The 23,536-nt window shown below is 50.8% G+C and overlaps 1 protein-coding gene across 1 annotated transcript in view; it reads left to right on the forward strand.

Moving 5' to 3' along the window:
• Positions 1-621: 621 nt before the first annotated feature.
• LOC129715230 (integrator complex subunit 3-like) overlaps positions 622-23,536 on the forward strand; it is a gene marked incomplete at its 3' end in the record, with an annotated part of 30,281 nt that continues 7,366 nt past the window's right edge. Inside the window, exons 1-7 of the mRNA XM_055665088.1 lie at positions 622-773; positions 5,672-5,698; positions 7,802-7,856; positions 10,037-10,140; positions 16,989-17,033; positions 17,562-17,681; positions 23,365-23,518. Of these exons, the coding sequence (XP_055521063.1) occupies positions 7,827-7,856; positions 10,037-10,140; positions 16,989-17,033; positions 17,562-17,681; positions 23,365-23,518 (453 nt within the window). The remainder of the gene's footprint in view (positions 774-5,671; positions 5,699-7,801; positions 7,857-10,036; positions 10,141-16,988; positions 17,034-17,561; positions 17,682-23,364; positions 23,519-23,536) is intronic.

Below are 23,536 nucleotides of genomic sequence, written 5' to 3' on the forward strand. Positions count from 1 at the left end.
TCAGGACTGTCTTATGAAGAAAGACTGGATAGACTTGGTTTATACTCTCTAGAATTTAGAAGATTGAGAGGGGATCTTATAGAAACTTACAAAATTCTTAAGGGGTTGGACAGGCTAGATGCAGGAAGATTGCTCCCGATGTTGGGAAGTCCAGGACAAGGGGTCACAGCTTAAGGATAAGGGGGGAATCCTTTAAAACCGAGATGAGAAGAACTTTTTTCACACAGAGAGTGGTGAATCTCTGGAACTCTCTGCCACAGAGGGTAGTTGAGGCCACACAGTTCATTGGCTATATTTAAGAGGGAGTTAGATGTGGCCCTTGTGGCTAAGGGGATCAGGGGGTATGGAGAGAAGGCAGGTACGGGATACTGAGTTGGATGATCAGCCATGATCATATTGAATGGCGGTGCAGGCTCGAAGGGCCGAATGGCCTCTACTCCTGCACCTAATTTCTATGTTTCTATGTCAGCTCCCCCACGCCGGGCGATCGGATCCCCGGGTCTGGGCTGATCGTTGCAGCTCGAGACTACGAGCTCCGGGTGGTAAAGTCCACAGGTTCAATCCCGGGCAAGGGACGGGCGCCGGTGTTAAGTCCAGCGTCGCTTCGGGCAACTTCTCTCACCGACCTCTCTTCATCTTTAAGGGAAGAAACGAGAATTCCGATTCCATCCCATCAAAGAGGCCATTGTAGAGGAGCCCATCAACATCACCCCCTACCTGGACCAACTGGACGAAGCGCTGAGGGAAAAAGTCTTGCTCATCCAGAAAGGACGGTAGGGGAACAACAAAATAACATTCGCGTGTTCCTGACGTGGTCTAATCCACGGTGATGGTCGTGGGATTCCTGGGATGGCAGGACTGTCATATGAAGAAAGACTGGATAGACTTGGCTTGTACTCACTAGAGTTTAGAAGATTGAGGGGGGGATCTTATAGAAACTTACAAAATTCTTAAGGGGTTGGACAGGCTAGATGCAGGAAGATTGTTCCCGATGTTGGGGAAGTCCAGGACAAGGGGCCACAGTTTGAGGGGGGAAGCTGGGATGTAATGTTAAAATTGTACAAGGCATTGGTGAGACCAAATCTGGAGTATGGTGTACAATTTTGGTCACCCAATTATAGGAAGGATGTCAACAAAATAGACAGAGTACAGAGGAGATTTACTAGAATGTTGCCTGGGTTTCAACAACTAAGTTACAGAGAAAGGTTGAACAAGTTAGGTCTTTATTCTCTGGAACGCAGAAGGTTAAGGGGGGACTTGATAGAGGTCTTTAAAATGATGAGAGGGATAGACAGAGTTGATGTGGACAAGCTTTTCCCTTTGAGAATAGGGAAGATTCAAACAAGAGGACATGACTTCAGAATTAAGGGACAGAAGTTTAGGGGTAATATGAGGGGGAACTTCTTTACTCAGAGAGTGGTAGCGGTGTGGAATGAGCTTCCAGTGGAAGTGGTGGAGACAGGTTCATTGGTATCATTTAAAAATAAATTGGATAGGCATATGGATGAGAAGGGAATGGTGGGTTATGGTATGAGTGCAGGCAGGTGGGACTAAGGGGAAAAAAAGTTGTTCGGCACGGACTTGTAGGGCCGAGATGGCCTGTTTCCGTGCTGTAATTGTTATATGGTTATCTTATAGAAACGTACAAAATTCTTAAAGGGTTGGACAGGCTAGATGCAGGAAGATTGTTCCCGATGTTGGGGAAGTCCAGAACAAGGGGCCACACACACAGTTTAAGGATAAGGGGGAAATCTTTTAGGACCGAGATGAGAAAAACATTTTTTTCCCCACACAGAGAGTGGTGAATCTGTGGAATTCTCTGCCACAGAAGGTAGTTGAGGCCACACAGTTCATTGGCTATATTTAAGAGGGAGCTAGATGTGGCCCTTGTGGCTAAAGGGATCAGGGGGTATGGAGAGAAGGAAGGGATGGGATGCTGAGTTGGATGATCAGCCATGATTATATTGAATGGTGTAGGCTCGAAGGGCCGAACGGCCTCTACTCCTGCACCTATTTTCTATGTTTCTATATACCATAGACCATATATATATACAATAAATAAACCGATAAGGTGCAATAGAATGAATGAATGAATCTCTTTATTATCATTGCACATGGTACAACGAAATTTAAAAGTCAATCCCACGGTGGGATTCACAAGAGCAATTTTAAATATATAAGAAAAGGTAAAAATATATACATATTAAAAAAAATTACAGATAAATAACAACAGCAGCTGAGGTAGAACCATTCAGTTGAATGTGAGTGTTATTTCTTATTTTGCATTGTTAAGTTCACTGTCTCGGAGTCTGTTTGTGCGAGTTTTGAAAGACCTGTAGCGTCTGCCAGAGGGCAGCAGGTGGAACAGGTTGTGTCCAGGGTGGGAAGGGTACTTCAGGATGTTGGCTGCCCTGCCAAGGCAGCGAGAGCTGAAGATGTCCTTCAGGGAGGGCAGTGGGCAGCCAGTGATTTTTTGTGCGGTGTTGATGACCCTTTGAAGGGCTGGCTCTCCTGTCCGCTGCAGAGCAGCTGGCATACCATGTGGTTATACAGTACACCAGCACACTCTCGATGGAGCAGCGGTAGAAGGACACCAGCAGCTTCTCCTCCACGTTGTTTTTCCTGAGGATCCTCAGAAAGTAGAGAAAGTTATATTATCTAAATGGTGGCCGATTGGGAAAGGGGGAGATGCAGCGAGACCTGGGTGTCATGGTACACCAGTCATTGAAACTAGGCATGCAGGTGCAGCAGGCAGTAAAGAAAGCGAATGGTATGTTAGCTTTCATTGCAAAAGGATTTGAGTATAGGAGCAGGGAGGTTCTACTGCAGTTGTACAGGGTCTTGGTGAGACCACACCTGGAGTATTGCGTACAGTTTTGGTCTCCCAAATCTGAGGAAGGACATTATTGCCATAGAGGGAGTGCAGAGACGGTTCACCAGACTGATTCCTGGGATGTCAGGACTGTCTTATGAAGAAAGACTGGATAGACTTGGTTTATACTCTCTAGAATTTAGGAGATTGAGAGGGGATCTTATAGAAACTTACAAAATTCTTAAGAGGTTGGACAGGCTAGATGCAGGGAGATTGTTACCGATGTTAGGGAAGTCCAGGACAAGGGGTCACAGCTTAAGGATAAGGGGGAAATCCTTTAAAACCGAGATGAGAAGAACTTTTTTCACACACAGAGTGGTGAATCTCTGGAACTCTCTGCCACAGAAGCTAGTTGAGGCCACAGTTCATTGGCTATATTTAAGAGGGAGTTAGATGTGGCCCTTGTGGCTAAGGGGATCAGGGGGTATGGAGAGAAGGCAGGTACGGGATGATCAGCCATGATCATATTGAATGGTGGGGCAGGCTCGAAGGGCCGAATGGCCTACTCCTGCACCTAATTTCTATGTTTCTATGTTTCTAGAGTCGCTGCTGGGCCTTCTTGATTGCTGTGGTGGTGTTTGTAGTCCAGGAGAGATCCTCCGTAATTTGTGTGCCCAGGAATCTGAAGTCTGAGACCCTTTCCACACAGTCCCCATTGATGTATAGGGGTTTGGGGGCTGCACTGTTCTTACGGAAGTCTATGATCATTTCCTTTGTTTTTGTGGTGTTTAGGATGAGGTTGTTGTCTGAACACCAAGAGTGGTGAATCTGTGGAATTCTCTGCCACAGAAGGTAGTTGAGGCCACACAGTTCATTGGCTATATTTAAGAGGGAGTTAGATGTGGGCATTGTGGCTAAAGGGATCAGGGGGTATGGAGAGAAGTATTCAAGAAGGAACTGCAGATGCTGGAAAATCGAAGGAACACAAAATTGCTGGAGAAACTCAGCGGGTGCAGCAGCATCTATGGAGCGAAGGAAATAGGCGACGTTTCGGGCCGAAAACCTTCTTCAGACTGATGGAGAGGTATGGAGAGAAGGCAGGTACAGGATACTCAGTTGGATGATCATATTGAATGGCGGTGCAGACTCGAGGGGCCGAATGGCCTCTACTCCTGCACCTATTGTCTATGTTTCTATGTACGGGTTAGTTCAGGAACACGGTGGCGCAGTGGCGGAGGTTCAAGTGCGCCAAGTGAAGATGGCGTAGAGTGAAGAGCTAACAAGTCCGTGGAAAGACAATACACGATTACAATTTAGCCATCCACAGTGTACAGATACGCGATAAAAGAAATGACGTTTAGTGCAAGACACAGCCCGTAAAGTCCGATCAAAGATAGTCCAAAGGTCTGCTATGAGGTAGATAATAGTTGCTAGATAATTGGTGGTGGATCTGCACCGAAGATAGACACAGAGTGCTGGAGTAACTCAGCGGGTCAGGCAGCATCTGTGGCGCTAAGGAAATAGGCAACGTTTTGGGCCGAAACCCGTAAGGGTTTCGGCCCGAAACGTTGCCTATTTCCAGAAGGATTTCGGCCCGAAACGTTGCCTATTTCCAGAAGGATTTCGGCCCGAAACGTTGCCTATTTCCTTAGCTCCATAGATGCTGCTGCACCATAACTCAGTGGGCCAGGCAGCATCTGTGGAGAACATGGATAGGTGACGTTTCACAGAGTGCTAGAGTAACTCAGCGGGTCAGGCAGCATCTGTGGAGAACATGGATAGGTGACGTTTCACAGAGTGCCGGAGTAACTCAGCGGGTCAGGCAGCATCTGTGGCGAATTCAATTCAATTCAATTCAAAGCACTTTATTCATCCCCGAGGGGCAATTTAAAAGGGCGCATTACAGCAGCTTTTTAAAAAGGGACACAATCAACAAACATAAGCAGCACGCATACTGCACAATCAACCAGCACACGCATTTCACAGACACACTGCACAATCACACAACACACACCGCACGTCAACATTCAACACATAGCAATAGTTTTTAAAGTGCTTCCTAAGTGCTTCAATTAAAAAGTGCATATAGAAGGTTATTTCATTGCATATGTTCATGAGTCAGTGATCAGCATTAAAAAGCTGGACAGCCCTGGGGACGAAGGTTGCCTTCCTCCTCTGTGTCCGGCAATGGATAGAACATGGACAGGTGACGTTTCACAGAGTGCTGGAGTAACTCAGTGGGTCAGGCAGCATCTGTGGAGAACATGGATAGGTGACGCTTCACAGAGTGCTGGAGTAACTCAGCGGGTCAGGCAGCATCTGTGGAGAACATGGATAGGTGACGTTTCACAGAGTGCTGGAGTAACTCAGCGGGTCAGGCAGCATCTGTGGAGAACATGGATAGGTGACGCTTCACAGAGTGCTGGAGTTTCGGGTTGGGGCCCTTCTTCAGACTGAAGGAGCAGTCAACTAACGTCAACTATCCATGTTCTCCACAGATGCTGCCTGACCCTTCCAGCTGAGTGATGTCCCCTGTCCCCCTTAGGAAACCTGAACGGAAACCTCTGGAGACTTTGCGGCCCCACCCAAGGTTTCCGTGCGGTTCCCAGAGGTTGCAGGCAGTGGAAGCAGGTAGGGAGACTGACGAAAACCTCCGGGAACCGCACGGAAACCTTGGGTGGGGCGCAAAGTCTCCAGACGTTTCCGTTCAGGTTTCCTAAGTGGGACAGGGGCATTACCCCGGCACTCTGCGTCTATGTTTAGCAGGAATTCGGTAGCAGATAATTGTCCGCTCCTGATGTTTGAATCAATGGTGATGAATATGTTTTTGTTTTCTTCCCCCCTCCCTCACCCCTACAGAGAGGACACCAACGATAACTATCGCACGTAAGTTCTTCTTCTCCCGAGCTGTAGAATTTCTCCCACAGATTCTAAACATGCCGTCACATAGGGGAAGATACAGAGCGCAGAATACATTCGACAATAGGTGCAGGCCCCTCGAGGGATGAGAGTGGATGCACGAGCTGGGCCGAATGGCCTGTTCGATTCCATGAGGAGTTGAAGCCTGGGGCCATGATCATATGGGATAGTAGGGCAGGCGTTGAGGGCTATATTTGCTTCTAAGGTAGACAAAAGTGCTGGAGAAACTCAGCGGGTGCTGCAGCATCTATGGAGCGAAGGAAATAGGCAACGTTTCGTCCCGAAACGTTGCCTATTTCCTTCGCTCCATAGATGCTGCAGCACCCGCTGAGTTTCTCCAGCACTTTTGTCTACCTTCGATTTTCCAGCATCTCCCATTTTGGTCTCCTAATCGGAGGAAAGACATTCTTGCCGTAGAGGGAGTACAGAGAAGGTTCACCAGACTGATTCCTGGTCGGCACGGACTCGGTGGGCCGAAGGGCCTGTTTCCGCGCTGTATCTCGAATGGTATGTTAGCATTCATAGCAAAAGGATTTGAGTCTAGGAGCAGGGAGGTTCTACTGCAGTTGTACAGGGTCTTGGTGAGACCACACCTGGAGTATTGCGTACAGTTTTGGTCTCCTAATCTGAGGAAAGACATTCTTGCCGTAGAGGGAGTACAGAGAAGGTTCACCAGACTGATTCCTGGGATGGCAGGACTTTCTTTTGAAGAAAGACTGGATAGACTCGGCTTGTACTCGCTAGAAATTAGAAGATTGAGGGGGGATCTTATAGAAACTTACAAAATTCTTAAGAGGTTGGACAGGTTAGATGCAGGAAGATTGTTCCCGATGTTGGGGAAGTCCAGAACAAGGGGCCACTGGATAGACTCGGCTTGTACTCGCTAGAATTTAGAATATTGTATTGTATTCAAATTTATTGTCATTGTCTCAATTTGAGACAAGGAAATGAATTTCCCTTACAGGCAGTATCATTAAAAAAAAATCATAAAAAAAAACAAACAAATAAATAAATAAATAATAAGGCGTATTAAAAATAAAATTGAAATTTAATTTTTTTAAAAAAAGGGGATCTTATAGAAACGTACAAAATTCTTAAGGGGTTGGTTGGACAGACTAGATGTAGGAAGATTGTTCCCGATGTTGGGGAAGTCCAGCACAAGGGGTCACACAGTTTAAGGATAAGGGGGAAATCCTTTAGGACCGAGATGAGAAAAACATGTTTCACACAGAGAGTGGTGAATCTCTGGAATTCTCTGCCACAGAAGGTAGTTGAGGCCACAGTTCATTGGCTATATTTAAGAGGGAGTTAGATGTGGCCCTTGTGGCTAAAGGGATCAGGGGGTATGGAGTGAAGGCAGGTACACGATACTGAGTTGGATGATCAGTTTAAGGATAAGGGGGAAATCCTTTAGGACCGAGATGAGGAAAACGTTTTTCACACAGAGAGTGGTGAATCTCTGGAACTCTCTGCCACAGAGGGTAGTTGAGGCCAGTTCATTGGCTATATTTAAGAGGGAGTTAGATGTGGCCCTTGTGGCCAAGGGGATCAGAGGGTATGGAGAGAAGGCAGGTACGGGATACTGAGTTGGATGATCAGCCATGATCATATTGAATGGCGGTGCAGGCTCGAAGGGCCGAATGGCCTACTCCTGCACCTAATTTCTATGTAATTGAGACCACAGTTAATTGACTATATTTAAGAGGGAGTTAGATGTGGCTAAAGGGATCAGGGGGTATGGAGAGAAGGCAGGGATGGGATACTGAGTTGGATAATCAGCCATGATCATATTGAATGGCGGTGCAGGCTCGAAGGGCCGAATGGCCTCTACTCCTCCACCTATTGTCTGTGTTCTATGATCTGTGAACAGCCATGATCATATGGGCTTTGACGGGCCGAGGGGGCTATATTGGCTTGCCGAGGCAGCGAGAGGTGTATGTGGAGGGGAGGTTGGTTTGTGCGGGGTGGGTCTGTGTGGAATTCTCTGCCTCGGAGGAGGCATCTATTTCCTTCTGCACTGTGTGATTTTATTTATTTTTTTTGTGTTTGGTTCTCTCGCTCCTCTTGCAGTGACACGGAGAGTCAGTGTGAAATCATGCAGGAGATTGTGGACATGATATTGGAGGTAAGCAGCCGACGCAATCCTGAACCCACCGCAGCCGGGTGAGGCCTCCGATCCCTTTCCGTGTCCATTCGGCAAAAGTGAAGCCGGCTAAGCCTATGATTCACACCTTCACAAGAAACCGCAGGGACTTGGGTGTTGCTGCCTTACAGAGACCCGGGTTCAATCCCGACTACGGGTGCCGTCTGTACGGCGTTTGTGCACCTTCTCCCCGTGACCTGCGTGGGTTTTCTCCGAGATCTTCGGTTTCCTCCCACACTCCAAAGACGTGCGGGTTTGTAGGCTAATTGGCTTGGTGTCAATGTAAAATTGTCCCCAGTGTGTGTGTAGGATAGTGTTAGTGTGCGGGGATCGCTGGTCGGCGCGGACCCGGTAGGCCTGTTTCCGCGCTGTATCTCTAAACTAAAGTTGTGGACGCAGCCCAGCCCAGCCCAGCGAATGGTATGTTAGCTTTCATAGCAAAAGGATTTGAGTATAGGAGCAGGGAGGTTCTACTGCAGTTGTACAGGGTCTTGGTGGGACCACACCTGGAGTATTGCGTACAGTTTTGGTCTCCAAATCTGAGGAAGGACATTATTGCCATAGAGGATTTGAGTATAGGAGCAGGGAGGTTCTACTGCAGTTGTACAGGGTCTTGGTGAGACCACACCTGGAGTATTGCGTACAGTTTTGGTCTCCAAATCTGAGGAAGGACATTCTTGCCATAGAGGGAGTGCAGAGACGGTTCACCAGACTGATTCCTGGGATGTCAGGACTGTCTTATGAAGAAAGACTGGATAGACTTGGTTTATACTCTCTAGAATTTAGGAGATTGAGAGGGGATCTTATTGAAACTTACACAATTCTTAAGGGGTTGGACAGGCTAGATGCAGGAAGATTGTTCCCGATGTTGGGGAAGTCCAGGACAAGGGGTCACAGCTTAAGGATAAGGGGGAAATCCTTTAAAATCGAGATGAGAAGAACTTTTTTCACACAGAGAGTGGTGAATCTCTGGAACTCTCTGCCGCAGAGGGTAGTCGAGGCCACAGTTCATTGGCTATGTTTAAGAGGGAGTTAGATGTGGCCCTTGTGGCTAAGGGGATCAGAGGGTATGGAGAGAAGGCAGGTACGGGATACTGAGTTGGATGATCAGCCATGATCCTATTGAATGGCGGTGCAGGCTCGAAGGGCCGAATGGCCTACTCCTGCACCTAATTTCTATGTTTCTATGTCAGGCAGCATCTGTGGAGAACAGGGATAGGTGACGTTCCACAGAGTGCTGGAGTAAGTCAGCGGGTCAGGCAGCATCTGTGGAGAACAGGGATAGGTGACGTTTCACAAAGTGCTGGAGTAACTCAGTGAGTCAGGCAGCATCACTGGAGAACATGGATAGGTGACGTTTCACAGAGTGCTGGAGTAACTCAGCGGGTCAGGCAGCATCTGTGGAGATCATGGATAGGTGACGTTTCACAGAGTGCTGGAGTAACTCAGCGGGTCAGGCAGCATCTGTGGAGAACATGGATAGGTGACGTTTCACAGAGTGCGGGAGTAACTCAGTGGGTCAGGCAGCATTTGTGGAGAACAGGGATAGGTGACGTTTCACAGAGTGCTGGAGTAACTCAGCGGGTCAGGCAGCATCTGTGGAGAACATGGATAGGTGACGTTTCACAGAGTGCTGGAGTAACTCAGCGGGTCAGGCAGCATCTGTGGAGAACATGGATAGGTGACGTTTCACAAAGTGCTGGAGTAACTCAGCGGGTCAGGCAGCATCTGTGGAGAACATGGATAGGTGACGTTTCACAGAGTGCTGGAGTAACTCAGCGGGTCAGGCAGCATCTGTGGAGAACATGGATAGGTGACGTTTCACAGAGGGCTGGAGTAACTCAGCGGGTGCAGCAGCATCTATGGAGCTAAGGAAATCGGTAACGTTTCGGGTCGAAACCCTTCCGGGTTTCGGCCCGAAACGTTGCCTATTTCCGGTCATCTGTGGAGAACATGGATAGGTGACGTTTCACAGAGTGCTGGAGTAACTCAGCGGGTCGGGCAGCATCTGTGGAGAACATGGATAGGTGACGTTTCGGGAGGGGACCCTTCAGACTGATGGTTGGCGGAGGGGGGGGGAGAAATCTGGAAAGAGGTGAAGGTGGGGCAAAGCCTGGCAAGATGTCTTCTAACGTCACTCTCTCCCTCTCTGTGTCTTTAAGGATGATTTTGATTCTGAGCTCATGGTGACGTTAGCTTCGTGCCTGGTCGAATTATTCAAAGGACACTTCAGGGGCGAGGTTTTACCCGAGGAGATCACCGAGGAGTAAGTTGTAACTCGAAAATATTTTTGCTTTGTATTCAGTATTTCAGTATTTACGTTAATGTCATTTTACATGCACAGAGGAAACAAAAAAGTTGTTTCTCAATAGGTTCCTGTCAGTGCAGTTAATAAAAACAGAATAAATACATACAACTTTAAAATTAACTTATCTAAAATCTATATAATATTAAAACTCTGTGTGTGTGTGTTTCTGCCTGACTTGTGGGTGCCAGCCTTTGATTCGTTGCTACGCCAACACCAGACCCACAAACGCCTAGATTTTTTCCATTTTTTCCATCATCCAACTCAGTATCCTGTACCTGCCTTCTCTCCATACCCCCTGATCCCCTTACCCACAAAGGCCACATCTAACTCCCTCTTAAATATAGCCAATGAACTGTGACCTCAACTACCTTCAGTGGCAGAGAATTCCACAGATTCACCACTCTCTGTAAAAAAAATTAGTTTCTCATTTCGGTCCTAAAGGATTTCCCCCTTATCCTTAAACTGATCATCCAACTCGGTATCCTGTACCTGCCTTCTCTCCATACCCCCTGATCCCTTTAGCCACAAGGGCCACATCTAACTCCCTCTTAAATATAGCCAATGAACTGTGGCTTCAACTACCTTCTGTGGCATAGAATTCCCGAGATTCACCACTCTTTGTGTGAAAAATGTTTTTTCTCATCTCGGTCCTAAAGGATTTCCCCCTTATCCTTAAGCTGTGACCCCTAGTTCTGGACTTCCCCAACATCGGGAACAATCTTCCTGCATCTAGCCTGTCCAACCCCTTAAGAATTTTTTAAGTTTCTATAAGATCCCCCCTCAATATTCTAAATTCTAGCGAGTACAAGCCGAGTCTATCCAGTCTTTCTTCATATGAAAGTCCTGACATCCCAGGAATCAGTCTGGTGAACCTTCTCTGTACTCCCTCTATGGCAAGAATGTCCTTCCTCAGATTAGGAGGAAGGAACTGCAGACGCGGATTTAACTCAAAGATAAGACACAAAATGCTGGAGTAACCCAGCGGGACGGGCAGTGTCTGTGGAGAGAGGGAATGGGTGACGATTCGGGTCGAGACCCTTCTTCAGACTGGGAGGTCAAGTTGGGAGGTCATGTTTCAGTCCTTCAATCTGAAGAAGGGCCTCGACCCTGAGAGAACCCACGCAGGTGACGGGGGGGGGGGGGGGGGGTGCAAACTCCGTACAGACAGCGCCCGTAGTCAGAATTGATAGCGTTGTGAGGCAGCACCTCTAGTAGTAGGCCCCCCTCGGTCATGGGTGGTGCATCATCCTGGTCGGATGCAAGCATGGGCGATCGATGGCATATGGAGGACAGGCTGTACCTCCATGCAGCACCTCCCCCCCCCCTCCCCACCAGCGCCGTCGCTGCTAGGAGCTGCCAGAGCGAGGTTGACAAACTGCCTTAGGGGGCTCCAACTCCAGATTTTCGTGTGGTTTACTCCAGGAGCCTTTTCCATGACTGGATACAGCCTCAAGGCAGTGGAGGCTTTGAATCAGAGTTTTCCCTCTCCTAGATGGATGGCCTTCCCAGGCTGACGAGCCCCATCTGTCCGAGACTCATGGGGGCGGGAGCGTCTACCTTCCCGTGCAGGTCTATACACCTGCCCACTGTCCACAGGACTATACCACCTGCCCAGTGCCCACAGGACTATACCACCTGCCCACTGCCCACAGGACTATACCACCTGCCCAGTGCCCACAGGACTATACCACCTGCCCAGTGCCCACAGGACTATACCACCTGCCCACTGCCCACAGGACTATACCACCTGCCCAGTGCCCACAGGACTATACCACCTGCCCACTGTCCACAGGACTATACCACCTGCCCACTGTCCACAGGACTATACCACCTGCCCACTGTCCACAGGACTATACCACCTGCCCACTGTCCACAGGTCTATACCACCTGCCCAGTGCCCACAGGACTATACCACCTGCCCAGTGCCCACAGGACTATACCACCTGCCCAGTGCCCACAGGACTATACCACCTGCCCAGTGCCCACAGGACTATACCACCTGCCCAGTGCCCACAGGACTATACCACCTGCCCAGTGCCCACAGGACTATACCACCTGCCCAGTGCCCACAGGACTATACCACCTGCCCAGTGCCCACAGGACTATACCACCTGCCCACTGCCCACAGGTCTATAGCACCTGCCCAGCGCCTGCCCACAGGACTATACCACCTGCCCACTGCCCACAGGACTATACCACCTGCCCACTGCCCACAGGACTATACCACCTGCCCAGTGTCCACAGGACTATACCACCTGCCCACTGCCCACAGGTCTATAGCACCTGCCCAGTGCCCACAGGACTATACCACCTGCCCACTGTCCACAGGTCTATACCACCTGCCCAGTGCCCACAGGACTATACCACCTGCCCACTGCCCACAGGACTATACCACCTGCCCACTGCCCACAGGCCTATACCACCTGCCCAGTGCCCACAGGACTATACCACCTGCCCACTGCCCACAGGTCTATAGCACCTGCCCAGTGCCCACAGGACTATACCACCTGCCCACTGTCCACAGGTCTATACCACCTGCCCAGTGCCCACAGGACTATACCACCTGCCCACAGCCCACAGGCCTATACCACCTGCCCACAGGACTATACCACCTGCCCACTGCCCACAGGACTATACCACCTGCCCACTGCCCACAGGACTATACCACCTGCCCACTGCCCACAGGACTATACCACCTGCCCACTGCCCACAGGTCTATACCACCTGCCCAGTGCCCACAGGACTATACCACCTGCCCAGTGCCCACAGGACTATACCACCTGCCCAGTGCCCACAGGACTATACCACCTGCCCAGTGCCCACAGGACTATACCACCTGCCCAGTGCCCACAGGACTATACCACCTGCCCACAGGACTATACCACCTGCCCACTCCCCACAGGTCTTGTAGAAACTTACAAAATTCTTAAGGGGTTGGACAGGCTAGATGCAGGAAGATTGTTCCCGATGTTGGGGAAGTCCAGAACAAGGGGTCACACACAGTTTAAGGATAAGGGGGAAATCTTTTAGGACCGAGATGAGGAAAACATTTTTCGCACAGAGAGTGGTGAATCTGTGGAATTCTCTGCCACAGAAGGTAGTTGAGGCCACACAGTTCATTGGCTATATTTAAGAGGGAGTTAGATGTGGCCCTTGTGGCTAAAGGGATGAGGGGGTATGGAGAGAAGGCAGGTACAGGATACTGAGTTGGATGATCATATTGAATGGCAGTGCAGGCTCGAAGGGCCGAATGGCCTCTACTCTTGCACCTATTGTCTATGTTTCTACTGTTTGGCATTTTAAATACGTTCATTTTAAGATTAAAATAAAAATAATAAAAGACGAACAAAAACATATTAATAAAAATAAAAGGATTTGTTGTACAAAATTTGAATTCATTTAATGCCATAGAAGGCCACATGTTTAAGAGGGAGTTAGATGTGGCCCTTGTGGTATGGAGTGAAGGCGGGGATGGGATACTGAGTTGGATGATCAGCCATGATCATATTGAAGGGCCAAATGGCCTCTACTCCTGCACCTATTTTCTATGTCTATAGCACCTGCCCAGTGCCCACAGGTCTATAGCACCTGCCCAGTGCCAGTCCACAGGTCTATAGCACCTGCCCACTGCACCTCCACTGCTTTTCATACTGTGTAACCCTATCTTTCAGTGAGGCACGGCCATTTCAGGATTGCCCACACCTCCTGGGTGGCACATTGGCGCAGCGGGTAGAGCTGCTGCCTCACAGCGCCAGAGACCCGGGTTCCTTCCCGACTACGGGTGCTTGTCTGCACTTTCTCCCCCATCACCTGCGTGGGTTTTCTCCGGGCGCTCCGGTTTCCTCCCACACTCCAAAGACATTAAGTCAAGTCAAGTCAAGTTTATTTGTCACATACACATACGAGATGTGCAGTGAAATGAAAGTGGCAATGCTCGCGGACTTTTGTGCAAAAGACAAACAACAAAACAACCAAACAAATTATAAACACAATCATAACACACATATTCTTTTACACAATAAATAATGGAAGGAAAAACGTTCAGTAGAGTTAGTCCCTGGTGAGATAGGCGTTTACAGTCCGAATTGCCTCTGGGAAGAAACTCCTTCTCAACCTCTCCGTTCTCACCGCATGGCAACGGAGGCGTTTGCCTGACCGTAGCAGCTGGAACAGTCCGTTGCAGGGGTGGAAGGGGTCTCCCGTGATTTTATTTGCTCTGGAGTTGCACCTCCTGGTGTATAGTTCCTGCAGGGGGGGGGCGAGTGAAGTTCCCATGGTGCGTTTGTTTGGCCGAACGCACTACTCTCTGCAGAGCCTTCTTGTCCTTGGCAGAGCAATTCCTAAACCAGATGGTAATGTTCCCGGACAAGATGCTTTCCACCGCCGCTGCGTAGAGCCGTTGGTGATGAATCGTAAATTGTCCCCAGTATGTGTGTGTGTGTGTGTGGGATAGTGTTAGTGTGCGGGGGGGGGGGGGTCGCTGGTCGGCGCGGACTCGGTGGACTGTTTCCGCGCTGTGTCTCCGAACTCAGACATGAGGCTTCAGTTGCCCTTCGTTACCGGGCAACAGCTTCTGATAATTAATGACGCATTCGCACTTAATAACTTAATAATTAACTGATGTTCGTGAACCAAACGCTGGCTGTGAACCTTCACAGCACCTGAGCCCCAGACTCAGCGGCAACAGTTTAAGAAGGAGCTGCAGATGCTGGAAAATCCAAGGTAGACAAAAATGCTGGCGAAACTCAGCGGGTGCAGCAGCATCTATGGAGCGAAGGAAATAGGCAACGTTTCGGGACGAAACGTTGCCTATTTCCTTCGCTCCATAGATGTTGCTGCACCCGCTGAGTTTCTCCAGCATTTTTGTCCACCAGCGGCAACACTAATTACTAATTACACACTAATTACAAAACAATTAAGCAATTGAAATAATTCATCGCACGCCGAGCCATTTTAGGGTCTTGACCCGAAATGTCACCTATCCATGTTCTCCACAGATGCTGCCTGACCCGCTGAGTTACTCCGGCACTCTGTGAAACGTCACCTATCCATGTTCTCCACAGATGCTGCCTGACCCGCTGAGTTACTCCGGCACTCTGTGAAACGTCACCTATCCATGTTCTCCACAGATGCTGCCTGACCCGCTGAGTTACTCCGGCACTCTGTGAAACGTCACCTATCCATGTTCTCCACAGATGCTGCCTGACCCGCTGAGTTACTCCGGCACTCTGTGAAACGTCACCTATCCATGTTCCCCACATATGCTGCCTGACCCGCTGAGTTACTCCAGCACACTGTGAAACGTCACCTATCCATGTTCTCCACAGATGCTGCCTGACCCGCTGAGTTACTCCAGCACTCTGTGTCTTTCTTCGGTGTAAACCAGCATTTGCAGTTCCTTCTTACACACTTTTATAGTAAAGCTTAGTTGTACCGACAGAGAGAGAGAGAGAGACAGAGAGAGACAGGGAGGGAGAGAGAGAAAACGAAAGACAGAGACAGACGGAGAGAGAGAGACAGAGACAGACGGAGAGAGAGAGAGACAGGGAGGGAGAGAGAGAGACGGAGAGAGAGCGAGAGAGAGAGACAGAGACCATATAACAATTACAGCACGGAAACAGGCCATCTCAGCCCTACAAGTCCGTGCCGAACAAATTTTTTGTTTCCCTTAGTCCCACCTGCCTGCACTCATACCATAACCCTCCATTCCCTTCTCATCCATATGCCTATCCAATTTATTTTTAAATGATACCAATGAACCTGCCTCCACCACTTCCACTGGAAGCTCATTCCACACCGCTGCCACTCTCTGAGTAAAGAAGTTCCCCCTCATGTTACCCCTAAACTTCTGTCCCTTAATTCTGAAGTCATGTCCTCTTGTTTGAATCTTCCCTGTTCTCAAAGGGAAAAGCTTGTCCACATCAACTCTGTCTGTCCCTCTCATCATTTTAAAGACCTCTATCAAGTCCCCCCTTAACCTTCTGCGCTCCAGAGAATAAAGACCTAACTTATTCAACCTATCTCTGTAACTTAGTTGTTGACCCAAAGAGAGACAGGGAGGGAGAGAGAGAGAGACAGAGACGGAGAGAGACAGGGAGAGAGAGAGAGAGAGAGAGAGAGAGAGAGACAGGGAGAAAGAGAGAGAGAGAGAGACAGAGACGGAGAGAGACAGGGAGAGAGAGAGAGACAGAGACGGAGAGAGACAGAGAGAGAGAGACAGAGAGAGAGAGAGACAGGGAGAGAGAGAGAGAGAGACAAAGAGAGAAAGAGAGACAGGGAGAGAGAGACAGAGACAGACGGAGAGAGAGAGAGACAGGGAGGGAGAGAGAGACAGATAGACAGAGACGGAGAGAGACAGAGACGGAGAGAGACACAGAGAGAGGAGAGAGACAGAGAGAGAGAGAGACAGAGAGAGAGAGAGAGAGAGGGAGAGAGAGAGGGAGAGAGAGAGAGAGAGAGAGAGAGAGAGAGAGGGAGAGAGAGAGAGAGACAGAGACGGAGAGAGACAGAGAGAGACAGAGAGAGAGAGAGACAGAGACGGAGAGAGACGGAGAGGGGGAGAGAGAGACAGAGAGGGAGAGAGACAGAGAGAGAGAGAGAGAGAGAGACGGAGAGGGGGAGAGAGAGAGACAGAGACGAAGAGAGACGGAGAGAGAGAAAGACTACACGCGTCTCCGAAAATGTTGCCCAGGTGGGACAGGCACTTGAGCCGCAGAGCTCCCGTGGGCGGCCCTTGTTGTGTTAACGGCTCTGTATTTAACAGCTGCTGTCTGGGTGTGTGACCATTTTCATTGTCTGTGTTTCAGGACTCTGGAGGAATCTGTAGGAAAGCCTCTCTATGTAACCTTCAGGTAAGCCCAGGGTCTCGACCCGAAAAACCCCACCCGTTCCTTCTCCCCAGAGATGCGGTTAGATGTGGCTAAAGGGATCAGGGGGTATGGAGAGAAGGCAGGTACAGGATACTGAGTTGGATGATCAGCCATGATCAAGTCAAGTCAAGTCAAGTTTATTTGTCACATACACATACGAGATGTGCAGTGAAATGATTCCTGGGATGTCAGGACTTTGATATGAATCATATTGAATGGCGGTGCAGGCTCGAAGGGCCGAATGGCCTCTACTCCTGCACCTATTGTCTATGTTTCTATGAAGTGGCATCTGCAGTTGCGTTTAAGAAGGAACTGCAGATGCTGGAAAATCGAAGTGCTGGAGAAACTCAGCGGGTGAGGCAACATCTATGGAGCGAAGGAAATAGGTTGTGAAGAAGGGTTTTGGCCCTATTTCCTGTGCTCCACAGATGCCACTGCACCCGCTGAGTTTCATCTCTGCCACCTGCGTTCCCTTCCCGCCCGCTAACCCCGTGTCGTTTTTGCCCCCAGGAACCTGTGCCAGATGCAGGAAGACAACAGCAGCTTCTCGTTGCTCCTGGAGCTCCTGTCTGAACTGTACCAGAAGCAGCCAAAGGTCGGCTACCACCTCCTGTACTACCTACGGGCAAGGTAGGAATGTGACATGGAACGCGTGCCCCCACGGCCCTGCCCGGTTTCGTTTAGTTTAGAGATACAGCGCGGAAACAGGCCCCTCCCGCCCACCGAGTCCGCGCCGACCAGCGATCCCCGCACACTAACACTATCCCACGCACACACACACTGGGGACTTCTTCTTTTGATCTAAAGTTCTGGGACGACTTGTTCTATCACAAAAATGCTGGAGAAACTCAGCGGGTGCAGCAGCATCTATGGAGCGAAGGAAATAGGCAACGTTTCGGGAAGAAACGTTGCCTATTTCCTTCGCTCCATAGATGCTGCTGCACCCGCTGAGTTTCTCCAGCATTTTTATCCACCAGCGGCAACAGTTACACACTAATTACAAAACAATTAAACAATTGAAATAATTCATCGCATGCCGAGCCCTTTTAGAGTCTGACTGGAAATGTCCACTATCCATGTTCTCCACAGATGCTGCCTGACCCGCTGAGTTACTCCAGCACTCTGTGAAACGTCACCTATCCATGTTCTCCACAGATGCTGCCTGACCCGCTGAGTTACTCCAGCACTCTGTGAAACGTCACCTATCCATGTTCTCCACAGATGCTGCCTGACCCGCTGAGTTACTCCAGCACTCTGTGAAACGTCACCTATCCATGTTCTCCACAGATGCTGCCTGACCCGCTGAGTTACTCCAGCACTCTGTGAAACGTCACCTATCCATGTTCTCCACAGACCAGCGATCCCCGCACACTAACACTATACCCACGCACATACACACACTAGGGACTTCTTTCGTGTAGCCTAAAGTTCTGGGACGACTTTGATGGTACACAAAATTGCTGGAGAAACTCAGCGGGTGCAGCAGCATCTATGGAGCGAAGGAAATATGCAACGTTTCGGGCCGAAACCCTTAAGGGTTTCGGCCCGAAACGTTACCTATTTCCTTAAGGGTTTTGGGCCTGAAACATAGATGCTGCTGCACCCGATGAGTTTCTCCAGCATTTTTGTCCTACCTTCGATTTTCCAGCATCTGCAGTTCCTTCTTAAACACCTTGTATTTGATCTTCCGTTTGTGCACGTTTGTCGAGTTGATTGCATTAGTTGAAACAGGATGAGGAAAATGCGCGCACACACTCAGAGACATGCGTGCGCACACACTCGGGACACATCTGCGCACACACACACACACACACACGCACACACACACTCAGGGACACGCACACACGCTACACCAAGACACACATTAACCCTCTCCGCACGTCTCACACGTGGGTGGAACACACGGAGCACCCGGACACACACGCACTCAGAACACTCAAACACTCCACGCACACGCGCCCGTAGACGGGATCGAACCCGGGTCTCTCTGCACACACGCACTCAGCAGCTCTACTCGCTCAGACACCGTGACTGCTCAGACACACGTTGACTCAGACACACGCACTCAGACGCACGCACTGTGTTTGGACACGCTAGAGGCAGGAGAAATGCACTCCCATGTTGGGGATCACTCAGACACAGGGGCTCAGACACACGCACTCAGACACACACTCACTCAGACACGCACTCAGACACACAAGATCGACACTCATTGGACACACGCACTCAGACACAACGCACTCAGACACACAGTCCTCAGACCAGGGGCCACTCACACACACACACTCAGACACACACGCACTCAGACACACGCACTCAGACACGCGCACTCAGCACACACACTCAGACACACTTGCTCACTCAGACACACACACACTCAGAGACACACGCACTCACACACTCGGACACATCAGACACACGCACTCAGACACACGCACTCAGACATGCACACGCACTCAGACACACACGCACTCAGACACAGACACACGCACTCAGACACACACACTCACTCAGACACACACGCACTCAGACACACGCACTCAGACACACATGCACTCAGACACACACGCACACACTCACACACGCACCGTCAGACACACACGCACTCAGACACACACACACTCAGACTCAGACACACACGCGCACTCAGACACACACGCACTCACACACACACGCACTCAGACACACGCACTCAGACACACACACTCAGACACACACGCACACGGACACTAGACAGACACACACACACTCACCACACACACACACACACACACTCAGACACACACACGCACTCAGACACACACGCACTCAGACACACACACACTCAGACACACGCGCACTCAGACACACGCGCACTCAGACACACACGCACTCAGACACACACGCACTCAGACACACGCGCACTCAGACACACACACACGCACTCAGACACACGCACACACACGCACTCAGACACACACACGCACTCACACACACACGCACTCAGACACACACGCACTCAGACACACACGCACTCAGACACACACGCACTCAGACACACATGCACTCAGACACACGCGCACTCAGACACACACGCGCACTCAGACACACACGCACTCAGACACACACCTCACTCAGACACACGCACACTCAGACACACACGCACTCACAGACACACGCACTCAGACACACACGCACTCAGACACACACGCACACTCAGACACACACGCACTCAGACACACACGCACTCTCAGACACACACGCACTCTCAGACACACACGGACTCAGACACACACACACTCAGACACACACACTCACTCAGACACACACACTCAGACACACACTCACTCAGACACACACTCACTCTCAGACACACACGCACTCAGACACACACGCACTCAGACACACGCACGCAGACACTCACACACAGCCACACCCACCCAGACTCACGCACACTCAGACACACACTCACACTCAGACACACACACAGACTCACGCACTCACGCACAGACACACTCACTCAGACACTCACTCAGACACGCACTCAGACACACACGCACTCAGACACACGCACTCAGACACACACGCACTCAGACACACACTCAGACACACGCACACTCAGACACACACGCACTCAGACACACACGCACTCAGACACACACGCACTCAGACACACACACACACTCAGACACACGCACTCAGACACACGCACTCAGACACACACGCACTCAAACACACACGCACTCAGACACACATGCGCTCACACACACTCACACACTCACACGCACGCACGCACACACACGCACTCACACACACACGCACTCAGACACACACACACACTCAGACACACACGCACACTCACTCACGCACTCAGACACAGACACGCACTCAGACACACACGCACTCAGACACACGCGCACTCAGCACACAGACACACACACTCACACACACACCACTCAGACACACGCGCACTCAGACACACGCACTCAGACACACACACACACACTCAGACACACGCGCACTCAGACACACACACACACACAACACACACACACTCAGACACACGCACTCAGACACACACGCACTCAGACACACGCACACTCACGACACACAGCACACACACACACACTCAGACACACACGCACTCACACACACACACTCACACACACGCATACACACACACACACACACACACGCACTCAGACACACACACCACTCAGACACACACACACACACACGCACTCAGACACACACGCACTCAGACTCACACGCACTCAGACACACACACACACACTCTCAGACACACACACACACACGCACTCACACACACACACACACTCAGACACACACGCACTCAGACACACGCACTCAGACACACTCACACAGACACACTCACACACACACACACACACGCGCACTCACACACACACACACACGCACTCAGCGCGCGCGACACACACACACACACTCACACACACGCGCACACACACACCCACTCGGACACACACTCGCACACACACGCACTCAGACACCACCAGTCACACACACACACTCAGACACACAGACACACGCACTCACACACCAGCACGCACCACCACACACAACGCACTCAGGAGACACACACACCTCACAGTCAGTTCACACACACCACTCATACACGGGGGGGGGTGTCAGACACAACACGTTGGGCCTGGCACTCTCCCTCAGACCACCCACCGCACACCCACACATCTGCACGCACCCACACACGCGCACTCAGACACGCGCACTCACTCACACACACACGCGCACTCAGACACACCAGTCGCACTCAGGCACACACAGCACACACACCCGCACTCACACCTGCACTCAGACACAGCCACACACACACACCTCACTCAGACACACACGCACTCAGACACACACACACACTCAGCACCCGCACAATCAGACACACACCTACACACGCACTCACACACACACGCACTCATACACACACACACACACACACACACTCAGACACACATACGCTCACACACACACACTCACACACACGCATACACACACACACACACGCATACACACACACATACACACGCACTCAGACACACACACGCACTCACACGCACACTCGACACACACGCCACCTCAGACACACACCACACACTGCACTCAGACACACACGTCACTCAGACAACACTCAGACACACACGCACTCAGACACACACACACACACACACACGCACCTCAGCACACCACGCACGCACTCAGACACACACACCCACACGCACCCTCAGACAGACACACGCGCACTCAGACACCCACGACACACACGCACGCTCAGACACACACCGCACATACACACACAGCACTCAGACACACACGCACACACGTACACCACGCACTCAGACACCACACACGCACTCAGACACACACGCACTCACACACCACTCGACACACACACACACAACGCACTCAGACACACAACTCTCACACACACACAACAACACACACGCACTCAGACAAACACATACACACACCAGCACACACACACTCCAACGCACACCCCGTCACACACACGCACAGACACACCACACACACACAGACACACCACACTCAGACACACACCCACAACACACACACTCACCCACACTCAGACACACACACACGCACTCAGACCACACACAAACACACGCACTCAGACACACACTCACATCAGACACACACGCACTCAGACACGCATCACATCAGCACTCCGACACACACACACACTCCACACACACCACCCACACCCCACCTCAACACACACACACTCATCACACACACCACCACACACAACACAACTCCACACACCACACCAACTCAGACCACACACGCACTCAGACACACACACACTCCTCAGACACACGCACCCAGACACACACTCACACACACACACCTCAATACACACAGCAACCTCACCACACACACACACGCACTCAGACACACACACACGCACTCAGACACACGCACACACACTCGGAGACATGCGCGCGCGCACCCACTCGGACACACCTGCGCACACACACGACTCAGACATGCACAGTCACACACATGCACTCAGACACAAACACGCAGGTGCACAGCAGCTGTGCCCACCGTGCTGCCGGCTGGAGTGTGGGGAGTAGTCTGGCGCAGTGAGTTCTCCGTGCCGCCGTCTGTGACGGGGGGGGGGTGGTAGGTGGTTGCGTTGGGCCTGGCGAGCTCTCCCCATCGTGCTGCCGTCCGCAGTGTGTGGGGCAGGGGGGAATCTGGTCGCGGTATACGATCCTCCCACCGTCCCGCCCCTCACTGCTGCGCTTGTTTCTTTCAGTAAAGCAGCGGCGGGGAAGATGCGCTTGTACGAGTCGTTCGCTCAGGCCACACAGCTGGGGGACCTCCACACCTGCCTGATGATGGACATGAAAGCCTGTCAGGAAGATGACGTCCGGCTGCTCTGCTACCTGACACCAACCATCTATACCTCGGTAGGCCCGCCCCACCAC

This window comes from Leucoraja erinacea, unplaced genomic scaffold (assembly GCF_028641065.1).
Source record: "Leucoraja erinacea ecotype New England unplaced genomic scaffold, Leri_hhj_1 Leri_1066S, whole genome shotgun sequence".
Classification (NCBI taxonomy): domain Eukaryota; kingdom Metazoa; phylum Chordata; class Chondrichthyes; order Rajiformes; family Rajidae; genus Leucoraja; species Leucoraja erinaceus.